The sequence below is a fragment of the Barbus barbus genome (genome assembly GCF_936440315.1).
Source record: "Barbus barbus genome assembly, chromosome: 35".
NCBI classification, from domain to species: domain Eukaryota; kingdom Metazoa; phylum Chordata; class Actinopteri; order Cypriniformes; family Cyprinidae; genus Barbus; species Barbus barbus.
The window spans coordinates 6,392,298-6,416,957 of NC_136763.1; the positions used below are offsets into that span (position 1 = coordinate 6,392,298).

At 37.8% G+C, this 24,660-nt stretch overlaps 1 protein-coding gene across 2 annotated transcripts in view; it reads left to right on the top strand.

Moving 5' to 3' along the window:
- LOC306855236 (semaphorin-3F-like) overlaps window positions 1-24,272 on the top strand; it is a 71,394-nt gene extending 47,122 nt beyond the window's left edge. For both annotated transcript variants that reach the window (XM_079393771.1, XM_079393772.1), the window contains 13 exons: window positions 2,768-2,861; window positions 5,219-5,338; window positions 5,931-6,070; window positions 9,242-9,356; window positions 12,331-12,400; window positions 12,603-12,747; window positions 13,009-13,231; window positions 15,125-15,213; window positions 15,815-15,856; window positions 16,421-16,578; window positions 18,843-18,910; window positions 19,409-19,542; window positions 22,174-24,272. In XM_079393771.1, the coding sequence (XP_079249897.1) occupies window positions 2,768-2,861; window positions 5,219-5,338; window positions 5,931-6,070; window positions 9,242-9,356; window positions 12,331-12,400; window positions 12,603-12,747; window positions 13,009-13,231; window positions 15,125-15,213; window positions 15,815-15,856; window positions 16,421-16,578; window positions 18,843-18,910; window positions 19,409-19,542; window positions 22,174-22,593 (1,818 nt within the window). In that variant the 3' untranslated portion in view covers window positions 22,594-24,272. The remainder of the gene's footprint in view (window positions 1-2,767; window positions 2,862-5,218; window positions 5,339-5,930; window positions 6,071-9,241; window positions 9,357-12,330; window positions 12,401-12,602; window positions 12,748-13,008; window positions 13,232-15,124; window positions 15,214-15,814; window positions 15,857-16,420; window positions 16,579-18,842; window positions 18,911-19,408; window positions 19,543-22,173) is intronic.
- The last annotated feature ends 388 nt before the right edge of the window (window positions 24,273-24,660 follow it).

The window sequence follows — 24,660 nt, forward strand, 5'->3', positions numbered from 1 at the left end:
TTCATCACCCACCTCAGCGTTCTTGCCCTCAAAGGAGTGAATGCTAAACTTTTTGGTGGTTGATCCAGAGCAAACACAAGTCGGCTCTACCAAACACAAAGAAGCAGTGGAAATAATAGACCTACACAGCTAAACATTACTCAAATACTTCAGCCGTCCTACATTTCACATCACAGGAAGCGCTTAACCTTCTCATGACCTCAGCTCCCTCCAAGTACAATACTCTAGGTTTGAGCATCAGAATGTAAAGACTAAATCCTTACACCACACTTTTATTGACTAAACGATCTAACTGCACTACCACTGCCAAACGGGCCTTTTTAAGTTAAAATGTGAGAATGTGGTTTATTAGCCTCTTTTAAACCCAGTTTAAGATATTGTTAGATTTCAGCTCATGGGGCACCAATTCTCGTAATACAAAGAGCTCGTAATACAAAGTTTCAGGTATTGTTCAGATTAGTACAAGCTAGACGGGGGTGAGGGGGTTAAGAAAAGAGGAAGCAAAGTTTTATTTTTTATTTTTTTTGTTGCTCACTTATGGCGCTTTTCCACTGCATGGTACGATATGGCACGGTATGGTTCAGTACAGTTCACTTTTGGAGGGTTTTCCACTGGGTACAGTACCTGGTACTTTTTTCAGTACCACCTCAGTTGCGGTTCCAAGCGGACCGTACCGTTACCAAAATGTGACGTGTAAACTCTGCTGATCACTGATTGGCCGGAGAAAATTATCACTGCCTGCATCAACTTGCGGCACGAGACACAACAGACCCGCTAGATTTAAATCAGCACAGCCAGCGAAGGATTGAACGCAACTGTTTTGAATGAGCGCACCTTTCTTTTAACAACCAAAAAATGGTTTCGTTGTCTGTTGAGAAAGTACAGATGTTCCTCTCGTTGATAGCCAAGGAGCGGATCCAGCGAGAGCTTGATGGATCGACGTGGAATGAAAACGTTTTTCAGGAGTCACGGCAGTAGAGGCGGCGCAATGATAACGACATGTGAATAATCTCACCCACTAAAGTGGTACTAAACTGCAGTGGAAACACAAACCGAGCCGTGGCGTGCCGAGTCGTATCACGCAATGGAAAAGCGCCATTAAAGATCTCAGACTTCTGAAGGGGATGTAGATTGGTAAGAGTGAGTGGCGGTAGTGCTGAGCCTGTGGCTGTTCTATATGCAAGCATCAATGTCTTGAACTTGATGCAAGCTGCAACTAGTAGCCAGTGCAGGGAGATGAAGAGGGATGTGACGTTGGCCCCTTTGGGCTTGTTGAAGACCAGTCGTACCACTGCATTCTGAATCATTTGTAGAGGTTTGATTGTGTATAATGGAAGGGAAGACAAAAGAGCGTTGCAATAGTCCAGCCTAGAAATAACAAGGGCCTTGAAAAGAAGCCCATCCCAGTGGCCAGTTGATGTTCTGTGGATACCTCCCCTCCTCAGGATATTCTGAAAGACCTACCTGCAAGATAGGATTCAAACCAGCGAAGTGGAATCCCTGTGATGTCCAGTGATGAGAGGGTGGACAGGAGGATCTGATGATTCACAGTGTCAAAAGCGACAGATAGATCCAGCAGGATAAGAACTGTTGATTTGACATCAGCTTTCACAATCCGCAAGGCTTCAGTGACTGACAGTAGTGCAGTCTCAATTGAATGGCCTCTCCTGAAACCTGACTGATTAGTGTCCAGTTGGTTATTGGAAATGCAAATAACCAATAAACAAATAAATGTATTTTTATATTTAAATATAAATTTATAAAAATAAAAAAATAATTAAATAAAAATGTAAGTTGTAAAACGGGAAAGAAATCCCTCATTAATAAAAATTATTCATACAAATGAATATTTATTCATTTATATTTATTTAATACTTTCATTTTTATATGTATAAATACAACAACATGAAAAATCATTGGAGAAACAAGTACAACCAAATTTTGGCATGAATTGATGGCAAGCCCAAACTTGAAAAAAAAGATAATTCTCACAAAATTTAGCAGTTTTTGTAGCACACTATAATTTTCATTCAATGCCCCATATCAACTGTCAAACAGAAGAATATAGGGTGTCTGTTGCAAATTTTACATTTCTAATTTAAGGCAACACTGCAGGAGCTGCCAGTGTTGGTTTGTTTCTACAGTGTTGATTTTAATAACGGGTGAAAGGGAATCTGTTAATGCTGGACAACTCTGAATATTTTGACAGCCGTTCCGTTCTCCTTTAAATGAATGTTGATAGATAAGAATTGAAATGTCCTGCACTCCTCCGTCTCCTACTGTGACTGTAAAGGACAATTTGGGGTTAGAAAGCTATGGATCTGGCTCATGGCGAGTCTTCGGGGCATGTCAGCACACACTCGTGGCAGTTCCTAAATTGCACATCCAAATACCTGTCAGTCAGTGTTTCTACATCATGCCTGAGGGATTCTGGGATGGGCCGGTGTCAGTAAGCCATTCCGCCACGCTCATGATGCAGGATTAGACAGGTGTTAGCAGGCTACGGACGAGCAGAAAAGTTTGGATAATGAAACTTTCTATCTGCACATTTTATTCAGAGATCTGTCTTTGAGATTATTTAATTTTGCGCTATTGCTTTTTTCTTTCCACCTGTGCATCACATAGTCTTTGCTGTCACATGCCTAACCTTGTTAACTAAATCCGTGTCATGTTTTATAGGGATTTGAGGACATATGCAAAGTGTTTCTACAGAATTATTGACCATAAGACAGAGAGAGCTAATCTTTGCTTTCAATTTCCCTTTCAGGAATACGTCTTCCATCTGGAGCCCGGCAAGGAGGATTCTGGGAAGGGAAAGTGTCCATATGATCCAAAACTGAACAGCGTCTCTGCTCTAATAAGTAAGGCATTTCAGCGATTCCATTTAAAACTGTGGAAACATATTCATCCACTTAGGTGAACAGTCATATTGTGCAGTCTTTTGTACCTGTTTTACTACTAAAAAAATCACTTTTTTTATCCTCATGAGCATTCACTTTAGTGTCTACTCAAAGCAACTCACTTTTTTTTAGAAGACTTGTTGCACAGCTATTGCCCCCCCAAAAAAGTGACTGGCTTTTCCTGCATGCCTTAGAAACAACTTGGCATTATCTCATGAGATGGTACATTTCTTGACTTAGTGACAATTCAATTGAGAAATCACTGCATTATTTGTTGTGTGTATTGGAAAAGTCTAAACCATGATTTCTGAGTAACTCATAATGGATAACTCGGATGTCAGTAAAAGCCTTTTATATTGAAACATGTGAATCAACCAAGCACATGGAGTGTTCTAACAAGCCTTCTAATGATATTTCTCACTGCGAGCCTTCATGCACTAGCTAACCCGACGGTTTATAGATCATTGGTAACGGGTCGTTTCAGAATAGTGTTTGAGGCAAAAACAAATCTTTTTACATTTAGAGAGGTTAACTATGATCCATTTTCACAGAGAAACTGTCAACTCTGCCAAAATAAAAGCTTGATTGTTTAACACTTGTAAATAATAGCAATATTTACTATTTTGGTAACATTTAATAATAATGATGATGATGATGATGATGATGATTATTTTTTTTATTAATAATATTATTATTATTGGTCATTTTCCCCCCCAAAATATTATGCAGCCCTAAATAGGAACACATGCAAGTTTATGAATGTAGGTTCTGCTGGCTAAATAAGCTTGATTTTGCTCATCACTGCAAGTATGTGTTACATTCTTAGATTTGCAGAAGTGTATAAGTGTAAACAGTCTTATTCTTTAAAATGCCTTTAGCTAGCAACCTGAAAAATAACACGTTAGCAAAGCATTTGTGTCTGTGTATTTGTATGTTAAAGAATATTACCTCTAGACCATTTTAAAACCACATGTTTGTTAGGACTTGTACATCTACAGTATTTTGTGACTAATTTGTTGTAAATCTGTTGTAGTTTTTTCCTGACTAAACAGTCCCCAAACTAGCACGTCATCAACCAAGTCCAAAGAACAACACACAGCCTCAATTTAGCAGGGCTTACACAGCAGGTAATTCAGCAAAACCCTTGACTAGGAAAACAACCGGCTAAACCATCTAATCAGCACAGCTTAGCAAAGCCCACAACTAGCAAAACCAATTAGCTAAGCCAGTAAAACAATTTATCACAGTCTTACATGAAGTGCGACCTTAAAAGCCACAAACAAACATGACCAGGAAGCTTTTGCAAACAATTTGGCTTGCTAATCGTCCAAAGAACACTTTAGTGCTTGCCTGTCTGGTTGTATTTAACTACCACCTCATATATTACAGTTGTTTGGTTGAATTTACAAGGCGTTCTGACAGGTTGGCACCTAGACTTCCCCTAAGAATCAACAGTTTTGATATGCCATCGGAAAAACCGCCGCCGGGCAGAGCAAATATACTGTCAACAAACTTATTCTACATTCAGCATGTTTCCTCTACAAACCCCTCCGATTGAACTCGTATCTCCCGCTGTACACAGAAGCAAGTGTGGGCAAAAACGGACAGGCCCTGTGTTCTGGATTCCTCCTAAAGGGAATTAATCATGAGAGCCGCTCATGACAGCGTTCTGCCTGGCCGTGGTTCTGCGGCCCCTCCTTAACAGCCGTGGCCTCTGCCAACTACGCACTGAGACACCTGCTCAAATGGCCTGCAACTGGGTTCTGCACACTCTCACACACACACACACACACACACACTTGACCTCCACACTACTTAACAAGGAACAAATTCCTCCAGAGGCAATAATAACCCCTCACATGCACATGCATAATGACCAGCGCATATGAGACCCAGTCTTGTGCAGTGTGTAATGTCAGTTGGCAGTTGCCACCAAGCCAAGCTTTATATCGTTGTACAGTGTTAGTGCCAAATTCTTAACATATGCATAATTAACGTATTATTGTTAAAAATAATAATACTAAGAAGAACCATTTTTAATCAAATTTTTAAAAATTATATATACTTCTGTAAAAAATCATTCTCTCGACTGATAGTCTCTGTAATTTCACTGTAAATTAAGCATTTGATCAGTTAAATGTTCTTTTTCTGTGCCTTGATGGATCTCCAGGCAATAATCCATCATCATGTGTGTGGCTGATGTTTCATTATGAAAAAAAAACTTATAAATCAAAAGTTGAATTATTTTACATTCACAGATTCAGAGCCAGATTCACATTCTGACTCCCTTTGTATCTTTCTGTTTTTGTAACTCTTAGATGGAGAACTGTACGCAGGGGTGTATATTGATTTCATGGGAACAGACTCTGCTATTTTCCGAACTTTGGGGAAAAATGCAGTCATGCGCACTGACCAGTACAACTCAAGATGGCTAAATGGTAAATAAGTGGATATGAGTGTGGTGGTTTTTTATTTTTAATTTAATTTAAATTAATTTTTAGTTTAGTTTAGGTTTTTGTGTATGGGTTTGTGTGTTTATACATTTATATTATTTATATATTGTAACCTAGAGTTCAGGTAAATTAGGTGACACTTTGCCATTCATCTAATGATCAAAACAATTGATCTCAAATCAGTTCTGCACTGTAAAAAAAATAAAAAATTGAGCCAACTTAAAAGTTTAAGGCAACCAGCTTCAGCAGATTTTTGAGTTTTCTAAACTTATTTTTTAGGAAACTTCTCAACTTCTTTTGTATAAACTTAAAACGAGGTTGAGAGAACTCAATAATCTGCTGAAGCTGGTTGCCTTAAACTTTTAAATTTGCCCAACTTTAGTTTTTTTTTTACAGTGTGTGTGTGCATATGGGAAGTTTTTTTTCTCCATTTTACTTTTCCATTTTCACCTTTATTCAGATCACTTAAATAGTCCTAATTATTTAAGGTAATTTCTCAGGCTGATAGATTTTTAATTGTGCAAAATGGAAAATGACAATTGTGTTTTCTCTCCCTCTTTCTCTTTTTTTTTCTTAGACCCCTCATTTGTCCATGTGCACCTCATCCCTGACAGCAATGAAAAAAACGATGACAAACTCTACTTTTTCTTTCGTGAGAAGTCCTCTGAGATGGGCCAGAGCCCCAAATCACAGTCACGCATCGGCCGAATCTGCCTGGTGAGCTAAAATCTCTGACCTAAAATATGTTGTGATAAATATGAGCCAAAGTTTGAGACGTACTGTACTGTTCAGCATTTCTGAAAGAGATTCCAGCTACAGCCGAGAGCGAGCGAGCCGTGGTTTGTGGATACTTGACTGTGCCATTTCTGTTTGCTTGCCGCTGACATGCTGAAATCCACACATATTTGACCTCCCTGCTTACAATACGTCTCTTTATCTGTGACCCCTGAACCTGTGATCTTTTGACCTGTCAGGTCAGCCATTCTGCGTATGACAGAGTTTCTTCACCAGAGCATGCAATGGAAAAGATGGCTTATTCACTAGCACCACAGCGATTTGTCTCGAGCGCAGAGCTTAAACAAGTTCTTAATGAAAATAGCGCCAGACCACAACTGCAAATTGAGCAGGGCAATGAAAACAAACATGGAACGGCAGGCTTGAGCCACAGGGGTAAACTCAGGGGTTTGTGGTGCATCTTCTTGGGCTTAATGTAAGTTTGTGGGTGTGTTCGTGTTTAGCTGTACTTGGAGGGATAAATTCTGAAACGTTCCTTACAAACGTCGTTAAACCCACATAAATGGATCAAATAACTTCAAAATAAATAAAATAAAAAATATATATATATTTTAAGCTAAAATGCATTATTATGAGAGTTTGGATAATGGCTAGTTTATGTTTTAAAGATATTTTCAAATTTGTTTTACAATGTCAAGTTTCAAAATGGGCAAAAAAGCATCATAATGAGCTACATATAAATCATTTGAAGCCTTATAATAGTCATTTTTAACTCAAAATCTTAGCTAGGATTAAGGTAATTGTAAATAGCTTAATAGTCGATGGCAGGAACCACTTTTCAAAAGTTTGGAGACAATAATAATTATAATAATAATAATAATTTACAATAATAATTTTTCAGAAAAATAAAGTAATATTGTCCAGTATTATTGCAATGTAAATAATTGCAATAATTGGTTTCTAATTAAATATATATTCAAATGTAATTTATTCATGTGATGGCAAAGCAGAATTTTCAGCTGCCATTTCAGTATTGAATATTGTGATGCTTAATATTTTTGTGAAATCCATGATGCATTTTTTTCTGGGTTTCTTTGATGAATAGAAAGTCAAAACAGAAATTATTTGAAAAACATTTTTCTTACTCTCAATTTTTTACTGTCACTTTTGATGGATTCGATGCATTCTTACTCAAAGAAATATTTTGAATATTAGCATATATACAGTGCAAAAGCACTGTCTTGGTAAATGGGTTTGTGCTTGTGTATTTTTTGTAACATGCATGTGTTCATTGAGCTGTTTCATATGTGGAACCACATGGTGGTATATGACATTGCATGTGTGTTTGTGTGGGTGGCTGGGTTTTTGTGTTTATCCACTTTCTGTTTTGTGTTTACGGGTGTGTTTATATGAGTGCGTGGTCTCTGTCGTGCAGCCCTCCCAGGTCTTTGTTTATGAGTCGGGGTCATGAACAAAACACTCCCCCAAACACACCCCTGTGCTCAGGGCTTCATGGATCACCCTGTAGAGAACCACCCATTCTGCATCTCACATCTGAATCCATCTGGTCACCATCCACCCTCGCTCACAAAGATCTTAGCATCTATTAATAACAATGAGTCATGCGATCAAAGATGAAACGCGCAGAGAGAGCCTGGGGTATGATCATTCATATCATGTATACAGTTTGTCGTATATAACTCATTTAGTTGCATCTGTTAACGAGGTAGTTCACCCAAAAATGGAAATTTCTTCGTTTACTCGTGTCATTCCCCAAAAAGACTTCCTTTCTTCTGGGGAGCACAAAGGGTGATTTTGAATTAATGTTAGTGAGGACTGGGAATGTCAAGCTCCAAAATGGTATAAAGCATCAAATTAATTGTGGATTTTCCTTTATTTTTCCATTATATTCCAAGTCTGCAGAAGTCATACGAAATGTCTGATGAAAATAAAAAATATTAGTCCTAGTTTTACTTTGCATGGTCTTGAGAGAAGTAGCGAATCCAGTTAATGAATTAATTGTTCTTTTGAGTCAGTTTTTTTCTGTGAATTAGTTGATCCAGTTTACAAAACCAGTCTGAACGATTCGTTCACAGATAGGACTGATTCAGGGACAGATTCACAAAACATTCTTAAAAATATAATTCTTCCTAACTGCTATTTTTCTTTTCTTTATTATTATTATTATTATTATTTTCTCATTTAAGAATTAAATTAAGAATATTTTTTTATTCCCAAAAACATTTCTTAAAGAAAAAACCTAAGAATTTGAATGCCTGAAAAAAAAGTTGTTCTTAAAAATCATTGTACTGTAAGGAACCTCTGAAAATTAGGATAACCTCCAAATTTTCTTAAACCCCAACATAAGATGTCTAATGGAGTTATTGATTCCCATAAAGCCTATTGCAACAAAAACAGTTTGCATGCTTATAATGGATATTATGTAATCTGCTGGAAACCAAAAAGTTCCATAAATTGATAAGCGCATCTTTGACCATATAATCATCCCACCATACAATCTGAAAGTTTGTCACTTTCTTGGAGGAAAATAAAGTTCTTAAAGAAAATATTTTAGAACACCCCCCCCCCAAGAAAAGAAGCTTCTTAGAACGTATCTTAAGAAGTGCCTTAACTTCTTTTTTAACTAGATTTTGTGAATCTGGCCCCTGACTCCAGGTCATAGCAGTTAACATCTAGTTTACAGACTATGTTGATGTTTTATAGTGTTTTTATGTCCTTTTTTAAGCTTAAAAGCTCTTAACTCAATTTACTGTATTACAGTATTACATTATATTTGTGTTCCACTGAAGAAAGTAAGCAAAGAAAGTAATTGCAGCTTTTTTTCATTTTTGGGTGAACTTTCCCTTCATACTGTACCTCCAAACGAGTAGAATGTGATTGAAGTCAGATGATAAATCAGGATTCCTCAACCACCTCTCCCTGAAATTTGGCCGGCCATCAGACCAGATTGGTGTGCTTTGTGAATCAGACGAGACACTATTTGCAATCTTGTCTTCTCACAGCTAACTTTTCCTGACTGTTTGTTCCTCTCTCTCCTGCTGCGGAGGGGCTTGCCATGAATTAAATGCAGCTATTTCACCTCTCTTTGATTTTGACTCAAACCGACGGCTCTCAACGTGTGTGTGTTTACAGAACGATGACGGCGGTCACTGCTGCTTGGTCAACAAGTGGAGCACCTTCCTGAAAGCCCGTCTCATCTGCTCGGTCCCAGGATCTGATGGAATTGAAACGCATTTCGATGAGCTCAGTAAGTCTCCGTTTCTGTCTCACTCTGTTCATCTCCAACAAATAAAGTCATCAGTTGAAAGGCCCCATCTCGGCTATAAAGTGGTTTGCTTTGGCCGGACGCCAGTCAGGGATCACTTTAGCTGTGTGTGAACGAGAAAGATCCTCTCCTGGTTAGTCAGGTTTCAGTGGCCCTGTCCAATGTCGCCCACACCCTACTACAAAACCACATTCAAACCTTTCGTCCACCCACAACATCCTGGATCCCCTAACGGGGGCCTCCAGGTCTGCATTTACAACGGGCCAGGTGATGTACCTCACCATCCCTGCCATATGGCACAAAATTCCCCCCCTACGTCCATATGCTGATATGGATAATGGCTTATTCGGAGCCGTGTTACAGAAATCCATCCTCTTTTTCTGAACAAAAGGCTCTTTTGAGAAAGCTGAAGGTGTGGGAGATGTGCCATGAGCTGTGGAGAGACTTGAAGGGAGTTGGGATGATGTCCAGAGAGAAGGCCATGCCCTGTGGATGGATCAGGTGGACCGACAGGAATGCCGGGTCCGCTAAGGGTCTCTCTCTTGCATTTACAGTCATTTCCAGACTAATTGGCCCCAGTGATGTAGGGAAACGGCGGACTATGATCATGTTGGAATTTATTGCTGTTGTTCATATTAAAAGAGCAGATTTGGGCTCCTGAGCACAGTATAAACACATTTGGCTCTTTATTAGTGGGGAGGATGTTTACACCGGCTCATGGAGACCGTGAGGATAAAGTTGTGTGTGTTGATGGAGGGATGTCCAGGCATTTTTAATAAGGCAATAAAACTGTAGTTCGTTGTGAGTTGTGGTGGTCTACTAATGAACAGGATTAAGCTTTTATTATAATACAGATGGGAGTTTAAGTACACTGTGTAATTATGATCATTCTGACTACTCTGACACATTTACATTCTTTAGAAATTAGATATCTTATATACACAATGATTTAAAAGTTTGGGGTCAGTAAGAAGTCATTTATTTGATTATAATAATACAGTTAAAACAGTAATATTGTTAATTATTATTACAATTTAAAATAACTGTTTTCTATTTTAATATATTTTAAAGATGCAATTTATTCCTGTGATGCAAAGCTGTTTTTCTGCAGCCATTCATTATTCCAGTCTTCAGTGTCACATGATCCTTCAGAAATGATTCTAATATGTTGATTTGATGAACAGTTGTGCTGCTTATTTACAGTATGTGTAAAATTATAAATATCTCTACTGTCACTTTTGATCAATTTAATGCATACTTGTTGATTAAAAAATAAAGACTAGTAGTTCACTTTCTAAATAAATGTTTCTGGCCATATTATGCATGAGTACACAATCTATATTATCATAATTTCCCATCATAATTGATTTTCTGTATAAGGTCACATGGGTGTTAACCATTAATATCATAGCATACGTTTTAGCAATCCAATGAATTATTGATGTATAACAAATCAAATACCATGTTACTTTCTATTGTAGATTGTTGGGCTTTGAAGTAGTTCACATAAGTTGTTAATAAATGCTGTTTTATGTTTTTAATTCTATTTTCTGCCTTTTCTATTCAGAGAAGAATGATTGTGTAGATTTTAACATAGATTCTATACAGCTGCTGTGCTCATGTGACTCTGGCTTTGCATTTATGGGAGTTCCAACAGTTGGTAGATGTTAAGAATTTGGCTAATACTTCCCAGATGGCCAAATGTTTGTTAAACAATGCTGTAAAGATGTGTCATTTTAAAAGTATGTGTGTTCATCCTTGTCTAAAGTTCTCCTGTTATGAAGTAGAAAGGGGGAGGAAATTTGCCTCAGGTTGCCAAATGCATTGGCACAGGCAAAAGAGAGTCCTTAAAGTGTTATTAGTTGAAAGCATAAGAAAAATAAGGGGATGGGACATGTTGCAGACCGAATTTGAACCTGCATCTCCGACATGAACATGTGCATTAACTATTCCACTACTGTCTTCTGCGTTTTTCATTTATAAGATCATTAGTTTCAAGAACTGTGAATGAGTTGTGAATGAATTTCCAGTTGTCTTATAAGCCCACATCTTTGATCCATATACACATGATGCTTCACCTGCACTATACATACAGCTACATTTAGATATAATGTTTGGCAGGATGTGTGTGTGAGGCAATAGGAACCATATGCTTTGCTATCCTCATCCTTATTATCCTATGAGTTCTCCCTGAGAAGCACTTCAGCGGACACACTCACTTGTGGGGAAGTCGTGGCCTAATGGTTAGAGAGTCGGACTCGTAATCCAAAGGCTGCGGGTTCGAGTCTCGGCCCGGCAGGGATTGTAGGTGGGGGGAGTGAATGTACAGCGCTCTCTCCACCCTCAATACCACGACTGAGGTGCCTTGAGCAAGGCACCGAACCCCCAACTGCTCCCTGGGCGCTGCAGCATAAATGGCTGCCCACTGCTCCGGGTGTGTGTTCACGGTGTGTGTGTCTTCACTGCTGTGTGTGTGCACGTTGGATGGGTTAAATGCAGAGCACAAATTCCGAGTATGGTGAAGTATGTCACTTCACTTATTCCCTTACACACACAAACACTCATATGCACACATAGGTGTTTATGCAAGCCAGCTCAGCAAGTTTCTTAATAGTGATGACATGCAATGTCTTTTCTCTGAACACTGACTGTCTCCTTCACATTATTTACTGTCCAGTTTACTATCTTATTTACCCAACTGTTATCTCTGTTTTTAAAATGTTAAAAGCAGTTTGTGTGTGTTGTAGATTGTAGTGTGGCTTAGTGTTGCTATTGTTAAAAAAAACTATAAAAAAATGGACAAAAAATTCTCATTACTTCAAAGATGGGGAGTGAAATTGAGTCACAGGAAGTTTGTCTCAAGATTCATGAAATGCGCTTGATTTATGCACTGCAAATATTAGCAGTGTTCTTCAGCTTTGTTACAGCAATGTTCCTCTATGTTTGTGTCTTTTAGGGGATGTGTACATACAGCCCACGCAGGACACTAAAAATCCTGTCATCTATGGGGTCTTCTCTGTGTCTGGGTGAGTTTGAATATACCAGACAAGGTCTTCCTCCATCTGGCAGCTGTAGTTAACACTGAAAGGGCTTGTTTAGCATGGGCAGTTGTCCACTGCATTTGCATCTGCTTTTTTCCATGTACACTTTTAAAAACTTTATATATTAATAGTTCTATACAGACAGTATATGAGCTTTATAACAAAAACTGTCGCACTTTCCCCCCAGCTCTGTATTTAAAGGCTCAGCTGTCTGCGTCTACTCCATGGCTGACATTCGGATGGTGTTCAATGGACCTTTTGCCCACAAAGAAGGTCCCAATTATCAGTGGGTGGCCTACACTGGAAAAATCCCCTACCCTCGTCCAGGAACAGTGAGTTTCACCCTCTTATGAACCAGACTACCAATAATAAGATGAATTATTGGCATACTGATATAGAAATATTAATCTAAACCTGCTGTTGAAGGTTAAAACAACAGGCTTGAACTTAACCAAGCCTCAAACCAAGCTGAAAGTACAAATTATAAGTGGGGTTTATCCTATAGATATACCCATTTGGAAGTTAGGTTTAATATTAGGAGAATACAGAGATCTCATTGGCTAAGGTTGGGCCCCTTTACCCATTTTTACTAGTGTCCTGGTGGGACTTTCACCCCTAACATGAAGTCCACGAAAGACTACCCTGACGAGGTCATCAACTTCATGCGGAACCATCCCACCATGTACAACACCGTGTATCCGGTGCACAAGCGCCCCCTGGTGGTCAGGACCAACGCGGACTATGAGTTCACCACCATCACTGTGGACCAGGTGACCGCAGCCGACGGCAACTATGAAGTACTCTTCCTGGGTACAGGTGAGTTTGGAAGCTAGCCTGATTTTTACATATTTAAGTTTTTATCATGTTATATGCAATAAAATATGCCCCGTTTTATATTTATATTATTTTCAGTTTATTTCAGTTCAGTTGAGTTTTCATTTTCATTTAAAACTTTATAGTTATATAAAAATATATGGTTATATTTATTGTTAGTTTTAATTTTAGCCTTAGTATTTTTAGGGCTACCAGAGTTAATGCGATAGCCTAACTAGTATAATTAAAAAATGTTGTTAATAACAGCATTACATTTCTCCATACGATCTAGTGTTGTTGCTATCTAATGCCTTATTTTTTTTTTTTTTTTTTTTTTTTTTTTTTTACTAAAATGAAAAACAGGCCTCACTTTACATTAGGTGGTCTTAAGTACTATGTACTTGCATTTAAATTAATAATTTGATACAATGCACTTATTGTGCACATGTTTTTACATTGTACATATATATTTTTTTAAATACCTGCATGTAATTGATTTCTGTAATTGTATTTATAGTTACACTGTTGACCCATCCATTATACCTTAACCCACCCATACCACCAAACCTGTCCCTAACCCGTACCCGTATCCCACCTCAATAGCAGTAAAAGTGTTTTTGGTTACACTTTATTTTAAGTTGTCCTTTTTACAGTGTAATTATACATTTAAGGACTGAGTAATATGAATTAACTACATGTAACTACTCTGTGGATAGTGTTAGGTTTACTTGCATGTAATTATGCATAATTTATTGTTGTTATAATAGTAAGTACATGTAACGTGTAACAAGGACACCTTAAAATAAAGTTTCACCTTGTTTTACTATGTGTATATATATATATATTTATATAGGTTTAGGACACCTAATATAAAGTGGCACCGAAAAACATTTTTTGTTATTTTTCATTATGAATGTTATACTGGCATAGCAGTGTATGTATATGAGGTTTTTTTATGTACAGTAACTGTCATCTTACCTTGTCTTTAAACTTTTGTCAAGACACTGAAACTGCTGCGGGATAAAAGGAAATAGTTTCATTCTCAGTGTTCTGTATATTTATCAGAGGAGGTGAAAGCATCTGACTCTATTCTAAAGGCTTTGTGTTTCCATCATTCTATTCTTGATAAAAAAAAAACTGTGAATGCAGCACCTTAAGGCTACAGGGTCACTTTATAAGAATCCATCAACCTACAACAGATGATCTGCCTAACTCTCATCTCCTTTTCTAACTTTAAAGAGTCAAAATGACATCATTCTTTGGTCTCGCCATGCTATAGGTTGTCTCTTTATGTCTGCTTTTCTTGCTTTTTGAGTCTGAGAGTCTAATGAGCTTTTAAATCAACTCTGCGCGGCCCAATGCACCTACAAGCACTCACAGGAACGTCCCTGGCTTTCAGCTGCCGGCACTCGCCTGCATTCAAAGCTCATGTTAGATGTATTGCTCCGTTTGCAATAAATCTCCGGTGACGTGCACGGAGGAATGCAATGGCACGCTTAAATCAAACAAGCATTTCGCTAGGAAACAGCCACTGAAATACCTCAGCTTTCCAGTAGAGACAGAGCCTGACAGGGTACAGCCAAGCTGAAAGAGGAGCATGCCGTGAAAAGCAGGGAAAACAAAAGACAAAAAAGGGATTTTTAAAGGAAAGGATGGTGTGTGGAAAATGTGAAAGGTCTACATGGTAGATGGGACGGAAAGAAAGAGTACCTCAAGTGTTTCTGTACTCAGTGAAAGATAATAATCATGATTTTATCAGGGCATAAGATGCAAAGACAAAAGGCTTGGAAAATGGAATAGATACAAAGCGCTTTGAATGTTTTGGAACTTGTTGTAAGATGGAAGTGCACTTAGAAAGAGGCAATTTAATCTGACTGACTGTCTTTTGGCCTATAGACAGAGGTACAGTGCAGAAGGTGATTGTCCTGCCCAGAGATGACCTGCAGATAGAGGAACTGGTGCTGGAGGAAGTGGAGGTCTTTAAGGTGAGATCTGCACCCTGGCTCTTCTGTTGTACACTAACTTATTAATATTACACAGCTCTTTGGAATACTTGATCTTGATTGGTCTCTACAACTCATCAAGGCTGCATTTATTTAATAAAAATACAGTAAAAACCGTAATATTGTTAAATATTATTACAATTTACAAGAGCTGTTTTCTATTTTAATACTTTGTAAAATGAAATTTATTCCTGGGATGGTAAAGCTGAATTTTCAGAATTATTAATCTAGTCTTCAGTGTCACATGATCCTGCAGAAATCATTCTGATATGCTGATTTACTGCTCAAGACTCATTTATTATTATTATCAATGTTGAAAACAGTTGTGCTTCTTAATATTTTTGTGTAAAATGTAATTTTCTTTCATTGAAAATATAGAAAGAGAGAGTTCAAAAGGATAGCATTTATTTGAAACAGAAATTTGTTATAAATGTCTTTACTGTTACTTTCAGTAAATTCAATGCATCTTGCTAAAGCAATAATTTGTTTTTAAAACAAATCTTATTAACTTTTGCATGGTAGTGTATGTGTATATATGATTATAAAGTCATGCACAAAACATTTTTACATATTTCGCTTTTAGGTCCCTACTCCCATCACAACTATGAAGATTTCTTCAAAACGGGTAAGAATTTGCTGTACGCTAAACCTGGTTGATAACATGGTTCACAAACATTGATGTTTTCTATAAAATACTGGAAGAATTCGAAGAGGACAACAATAAACCCACTTAAACTAGACATACAGCTGCTATCTGTCTCTGTAATCCGTATGCTACTTTCATATGGGGATAACAATTTTACAGATGCATGGAGATAAAATGTTAAATTTCATTTGTGTTTTATTCTTCCACCATGATTCGGATTTTTGGCAGATGTAGCATGACATCATTACTAGGCTGTAATTTAAACCCTAGTCCTCCCAGAAAAGCTGATTTAAAACAGCTGATCCTAAAAACAGAAATGCCAAGTGTCTAAATGCTGGAGGAAAAAAAAAGCTCCATTATCAGAACAGGCTTACATTTGCAGTTCAAAACCTGCACAGACCTGCACAGTCATATTAGAGCTGAAACAAAGGTTTGAAAATAGAAAATGATGTACCTTGAAGTTTTAGGATCAAATTATATATCTAAAATCAAAGAAAAAAAGACCGTCCCTCTGCATAACAATATGTTATCATTTTGTTGCAGCAACAACTATATGTGGCGTCTGCGGTTGGTGTGACTCATTTGGCCCTGCACAGGTGTGACATCTATGGTGAGGCCTGCGCAGACTGCTGTTTGGCCCGAGACCCTTATTGTGCCTGGGACGGCAAGTCCTGCTCTCGGTACTCTGCCTCACAGAAGAGGTAAATATGCCAAAGCACTTCAACCCAAATGACATTCACACACAGTATTAGTCAGCATCTTTACATACACCACATTTAGGTATGTACAGTAACATAGTGAGAACATTTGGTTTTAAAATGCCATGTCAGAAAAATAGCCTAGTGGTTAGTCCATTAGATTTGAATCTGCATCTCTGTTCTCCATAATTTCTCAATAATCTGGCCTATTTCTCACTAAACATTTGGCCTATTTCCCAAAACCTCACTCAACAAAAATAATTCCAAAACTCTTGTGCATCAAAGATCATATTCCAGTCATGTGCATTCATGATGATTCGATCCTCATTTACAGTCACAGCCTCCTAATTTCTGGAAATTTTGTTCATTAGATGTTGCAACTGAAGATGTTTTGCTCTCGTGCAGTCAGATGCATTAGTCATATTAGTCAATTTATTCCAAAGTGTTTGAGACAAACAGGTGTCCGTATGGATCTTATTTAGTGAAGGGCGAGTATTGTTATTGTGAAAGAGGATGGGACTTTCCCTAAAATTGTAGAAAGATGAAATCCCAGAGAAACAGACTGATCTTTTCTTTCTCCACTGAACTTTACGCTTGTTCAGGCTGCCAGCGTTCATCCTGGCTGACCGTCATATCTTTAGTGTGTTGAAACTGAGAATTTGAATAATCTAATCAGATGAGCTGTCTACTAAAATGATCCTTATATACAGGTGCATCTCAAAAAATTTGAATATCGTGAAAACATTTTTTTATTGTAACTTATTTCAAAACGTGAAACTTTCATATATTCTAGATTCATTACATGTAAAGTAAAACATTTCAAAAGTTTTTTGTTTTCATTTTGATGATTATGGAAGTCAAAAATCCACTATCAAAATATTAGAATATTTACATTTGAACTTCATTAAATGACCATCACTACAGTACAAATTCCGGGTATCTCTTGTTCTTTGAAGCCACGATAATGGGGAAGACTGCTTGACTTGGCAATGGTCCAGAAGACAATCATTGACACCCTCCACAAAAGAGGGTAAGTCACAGAGGGTCATTACTGAAAGGTGTGGCTGTTTACAGAGTGCTGTATCAAAGCATATTAAATGCAAAGTTGACTGGAAGGAAGAAATTGGGTAGGAAAAGGTGCACAAGCAACAGGGATGACCGCAAGCTTGAGAATACTGTCAAGCAAAGCTGATTCAAACACTTGGGAGAGCTTCACAAGGAGTGGACTGAAGCTGGAGTCAGTGCATCAAGAGTCACCACACTCAAGACGTCTTCAGGAAAAGGTCTACCAAGCCACTTCTGAAACAGAAACATCGTCAGAAGCATCTTACCTGGGCTACGGAGAAAAAGAACTGAACTGTTACTCAGTGGTCCAAAGTCCTCTTTTCAGATAAAAGTAAATTTTGCATTTCATTTGGAAATCAATGTCTGGAGTCTGGAGGAAGAGTGGAGAGGCACAGAATCCAAGCTGCTTGAAGTCCAGCGTGAAGTTTCCAAAGTCAGTGAGGATTTGGGGTGATGTGATGTCTGCTGGTGTTGGTCCATTGTGTTTTATCAAGTCCAGAGTCAGTGCACCCGTCTACCAAGAGATTTTGGAGCACTTTATGCTTCCATCTGCTGACAAGCTTTATGGAGATGCTGATTTCCTTTTCCAGCTGGACTTTAGCACCTGTCCACAGTGTCAAAACCACTTCCAAGTGGTTTGCTTACCATGATATCACTGTGCTTGATTGGCCAGTCAGCATGCCTGACTTTATCCCCATATGGAATCTATGGGATATTTTCAAGATAAAGATGAGAAACAGTCAATCCAACAATACAGACGAGCTGAAGGCTCAATAGTGCCTCAGCAGAGCCACAGGCTGATCGCTTCCATGCCACACCTCACTGATGCTGGAGCTTGTGCTAAAGCAGCCCCGACCAAGGATTGAGTGCATAAATGGACATACTTTAAAGAACTTTTTAACTTTTCTGTTTGGCATATCCTTTTTTTGATTGATCTTAGGAAATATTCTAATATTTTGAGATGCTGGATTTTTTACTTTCATGAGCTGTAAGCTCTAATCATCAAAATTAAAACAAAAAAACTTTTGGAATGTTTTACTTTACATGTAATGAATCTAGAATATATGAAAGTTTCACGTTTTGAAATAAGTTACAATAAAAAAATTAACTTTTTCACGATATTCTAATTTTTTGAGATGCACCTGTAAGTGTAATCAGTTAGTCAATAAATTTCTTATTTTGTCATATTGGCTTCCTTTCAGACGCAGTCGGCGGCAGGATGTGAAATACGGGAATCCCATAAGGCAGTGCAGAGGATTCAATTCCAACAGTAAGCTACTAGTCTAACTTTACTACAATTAATATTTGTAAATATATAAATTGATTATGTATAATATCAATAAATAGATTTGGTTCTGCCTGTTTTTTTTTTCTAGTGTAAATGTATCCATCTAATAAATATTTTGTATGCACAACTAATTCATAGATAAATCATTCACAGCTAATAGTTGTTTTCATGGCATGACACATTTATCAGCATCATTAGTTCATGAATTCAGTTTTATTCATTTTCATTTATTTAGTAAAATTTGTTTATATAAATTAAGTGTATATGTAAAATACAGTTGTGCTTTCTTTATACATCATTGTGCTTTGATCTGAACTTTATTCTGAGTTTATATCTGAGTTTATTTATATTACTGTAGTTTGACTGACACGACTTTCACATTCTACTGGCTCTGCTCTAATAGTTCATGGCCAGCTCTCGTTCTCGCTCCAGTGCTATGCTGATGTCAATGAGAAATGACATGTTGTTCTTGTTGTCCAGCCAATAAGAACACTCTAGAGATGGTGCAGTACGGGGTGGAGGGCAGCAGCACGTTTTTGGAGTGCCAGGCCAGATCACCCCACGCTGCTATCAAATGGCACCTCCACCGAGACAACAGCGACAGGAGGAGAGAGGTGAGGACACACAATTACATACATATAAAGCAAATGGTATAGATTCAGTATCCTCCTTTTTAGACACACTGGATGCCAATAATATGAAAGATGATAGTATGATAAAGATAACATGAAAAAGTGGATTTTATTTTTTATTAAAAAAAAAATATTACATTGTATGTATAGTATAATACATTGTGTATAGTATATACATTTATAGTACAATATAGTGTAAAACCTTAATAAAACAATATAAAAAATTTAATAAAATATTGTACATATACAATTATAATTTAAATGTAATATACTCTCTCTCTCTCTCTCTCTACACACATTTATACATAATGTATAGTATAAATGTAATAACAATTTAATTATAATTTATATATATATATATATATATATATATATAAAATACCATTTATAATGCGCCCACAAGCTCCCCTGCTCAAGAAAGCACATGTACAGACCCGTCTGAAGTTTGCCAATGATTCAGAGGAGAACTGGGTAAAAGTGTTGTGGTCAGATGAGACCAATATCAAGCTCTTTGGCATCAGCTCAACTCGTCGTGTTTGGAGGAGGAGGAATGCTGCCTATGACCCCAAGAACATCATCCCCACCGTCAAACATGGAGGTGGAAACATTATGCTTTGGGGGTGTTTTTCTGCTAAGGGGACAGGACAACTTCACTGCATCAAAGGGACGATGGACGGGGCCATGTACCGTCAGGGCCAGGGCATTGAAGCCAACCAGGTCATTGAAAATGAGTCATGGATGGGTATTCCAGAATAACAATGACCCAAAATACACGGCCAAGGCAACAAAGGAGTGGCTCAAGAAGAAGCACATTAAGGTCCTGGAGTGGCCTAGCCAGTCTCCAGACCTTAATCCCATGGAAAATCTGTGGAGGGAACTGAAGGTTCGAGTTGCCAAACGTCAGCCTTGAAACCTTAATGACTTGGAGAGGATCTGCAAAGAGGAGTGGGACAAAATCCCTCCTGAGGTGTGTGCAAACCTGGTGGCCAACTACAAGAAACGTCTGACCTCTGTGATTGCCAACAAGGTTTTTGCTACAAAGTACTAAGTCATGTTTTGCGAAGGGGTCAAATACTTATTTGACTCATTAAAATGCAAATCAATTTATAACTTTTTTTGAAATGCGTTTTTCTGTATTTGTTTGTAATTCTGTCTCACACTGTTCAAATAAACCTACCATTAAAATTATAGACTGATAGTTTCCTTGTCAGTGGGCAAACGTACAAAATCAGCAGGGGGTCAAATATTTTTTCCCCCCTCTGAATGTGTATGTGTATATGTATGTATATCTCAATCAAAAAAGTTGGGACACTGTACAAATTGTGAATAAAAACAGAATGCAATGATGTGGAAGTTTCAAATTTCAATATTTTATTCAGAATACAACATAGATGACATATCAAATGTTTAAACTGACAAAATTGATAATTTTAAGGGAAAAATAAGTTTATTTTAAATTTCATGGCATCAACACATCTCAAAAAAGTTGGGACAAGGCCATGTTTACCACTGTGTGGCGTCCCCTCTTCTTTTTATAACAGTCTGCAAACGTCTGGGGACTGAGGAGACAAGTTGCTCAAGTTTAGGAATAGGAATGTTGTCCCATTCTTGTCTAATACAGGCTTCTAGTTGCTCAACTGTCTTAGGTCTTCTTTGTCGCATCTTCCTCTTTATGATGCGCCAAATGTTTTCTATGGGTGAAAGATCTGGACTGCAGGCTGGCCATTTCAGTACCCGGATCCTCCTTCTACGCAGTCATGATGTTGTAATTGATGCAGTATGTGGTCTGGCATTGTCATGTTGGAAAATGCAAGGTCTTCCCTGAAAGAGACAACGTCTGGATGGGAGCATATGTTGTTCTAGAACTTGGATATACCTTTCAGCATTGATGGTGCCTTTCCAGATGTGTAAGCTGCCCATGCCACACGCACTCATGCAACCCCATACCATCAGAGATGCAGGCTTCTGAACTGAGCGCTGATAACAACTTGGGTTGTCCTTGTCCTCTTTAGTTCGGATGACATGGCGTCCCAATTTTCCAAAAAGAACTTTGAATTTTGATTCGTCTGACCACAGAACAGTTTTCCACTTTGCCACAGTCCATTTTAAATAAGCCTTGGCCCAGAGAAAACGCCTGCGCTTCTGGATCATGTTTAGATATGGCTTATTTTTTGACCTATAGAGTTTTAGCCGGCAACGGCGAATGGCACTGTTTTCTGGAAGTAAAAAAAAAAAATTGCTACCTGTCCCAACTTTTTTTGGAATGTGTAGCTCTCATGAAATCCAAAATGAGCCAATATTTGGCATGACATTTCAAAATGTCTCACTTTCAACATTTGATATGTTATCTATATTCTATTGTGAATAAAATATAAGTTTATGAGATTTGTAAATTATTGCATTCCTTTTTTATTCGTAATTTGTACAGTGTCCCAACTTTTTTGGAATCGGGTTTGTATATTTAAAATTAAAATCATAAAAATAATTCATAATATCATAACAATATTGCTTATTGGTATCAGCCAGCCATATGCAATGGTAATAGATCAATAAGCAGTCTGAATGACACCTCCAAAGTTCATTGCTTTATTTCTCTTGGCTGTTTTTCTTCAGGTCCGTACCGACGGGCGCGTGATGAAGACAGATCAAGGCTTGCTACTTCGTTCCCTCCAGTCCTCCGACTCTGGCATCTACGTCTGCACAGCCACAGAGAAGAACTTCAAGCACACCTTGGTCAAACTCCAGCTGGTAGTCTTGACCAACCAGGCCGTCAACAATATCCTGGTGGAATCGGGTCATCCGGTGATGTCTTCGCTCCAGTCCAGCCCCTGGACCCCCAGCGCCGGACAATACAAAGACCTTCTGACCATCCTCAGTCAGCCTGAGATGGGCCTCATAAACCAGTACTGCCAGGACTATTGGCAATATGGAGACCCGCTGACGGGGGTCATCAATGCCAAAGACCTCAAAGAGCTGAAGGAACAGAAGAAACCGCGGAATCGCAGACATCATGGGGATGAGGAGGAGACATGAGGGTGTTTCCGCCCTCCGGCCTTACAGGAAAGACTTCTAAAAGAGGAAAACCTGGAAAAAAAGAAAAACTTCCATCAAATGAAACTGAACTTTGCAAGCAACAAACGGATTCCCAACAAATTCCCTTTTAACACACAAAGATGATATCATACACAGTATTTATTGTAGGTTGTATATAGTACCATTCTGTGGATTTCTTTGTACTTAAATAGAAAAATGAATGCTCTTTGTGTATAAGTACCTAACGGGCAAATATTATTGTAATATTATTTTTATTGTCACAACAAAACAAAAGAAATTCTCCAATTTCCATCTTTGACAACTCTTATATATTGAGACAAACTCATAGACTATGTTGAACTGAGATGGGTATATGGAAAGAGCGAACGGGGATGAATCTTCCCCCTTGGACTCTTCACACGGAAAGACAGACACACGGGGCAGGAGACACTGACATCATAATGCACCTCACCACTAGTCCCACCCCTAAGTGCATTCTGGTCCCTCATTGGTTACAATGATACACCAGCTCATATTGTCTTCCTAATGTCACTCTGTATGCACAACGCATCTGTTTCATTGCACAAATGTTTAAGGTAATCAAGTTTCATGGCACAATTTTTTGTGACTGTTTTGACTAATGTAAAACAGCTGCTGAGGGCTCTTAGTAAGCTTTTATTGTTTCTTTTTATGCCACTTTTGAAAAGACTAAAAGCACAAACCAACGCGATGATGTCACGAATGCACAAATGCGAAAGCACGTCCAGGTCATATTTCTCCCATTAAAAAAGTCAATGAAGCCATTGTTTTAAATTTCCCATTTCCACCCTTTTTTATTTTATTTTCAAATTTCAATTATCATACTAATACTAATTTCTCAGTATAGTGAGAATGCAAATCTTTTTTTTTTTTTTTTTTTTTTTAATATGATAATTCGATTTTAAGAGGGAAATGTCACAATGCAAAACTGGTGACATGGGACAATTATAGATAATTATATTCCCTTTCATTTTGGGTTGAAAGATGATCTGGTACTCTTTTGTGAGTGTCAGCTAATTACATAGCCTAAATATGAATGTAAATAAACTGGCGAAGGCTACAATATTATAAAAGGACACATCCTGATAAATGACAAAACCTACATTCATTCTCGAAATGTGTTCACACTGTATAGAGCATTTTATTACAGTTTTAAACTACTTGAGGTCTTGGGAAGCTGGCTTTTCATTGTGTGCATGATTTATGTAGTTGTATTGTAATTACGAAATTAAAGATAGCTACGTTGCAGTTCTTTCTGTTTATATATTTTTTATGGTCAGGTCAGTGTTTGACAGAACGCTGATTTTCTTTTTCTGTGCGGCTTATACAGGCAAAACGGAGGGCAACTATTCACCTTAAGACGTTAACTAACTGTTTTCTCAACAGTTGATGGTTTTGTTCTGTTCCTGCAAAGCACCACATGGCCCCAAATCCAGTATGAAACCGTCTTATACAGCGAGAGAAAATGGTTGTACAATTTCTTGGTATTTTTAAGATGTGTCTTTAGAAATGTTTGTTTTTATTTTGTCATCAGTTTGAGACTAAATGCACAGGTGATGTTACTGTGATAATTGTGTAAATGATTTTCTTTCCCCTCTTGCCGTTGCTGACTAATAAATTAAAGCTCTATATTTTATAGTAATTCAGCAGTTCAAATATTTTTTTTCATCAGCATATACTTTGATCACAGACTCAGATCACAGACAGTTTTTTTTTTTTTTTGAATGGACTGAGAATGGATTTGCTGGCATGTTTGAGAAAGTAAAGCTAGGTGGGAACAAAATTTCACGATCAAAGCTTTTGCATGCTGACACTGTTGGTGGTATTTCTATAGAAATTCAGATGCATCAAGCAACTTTATCCAAAAACAAAAAAACAACTGTCATTTCCTCACCCTTAGGTCGTTCTAAACCCTTTTTCTTAAACGCAAAAATTCAAAAAATGTTAAGCATAAATGTAATGACCACTGGAAAGGTCCAGATAGCAGATAGTAACAGTGATAGATGACCTTTGTGTGAATACCAGACC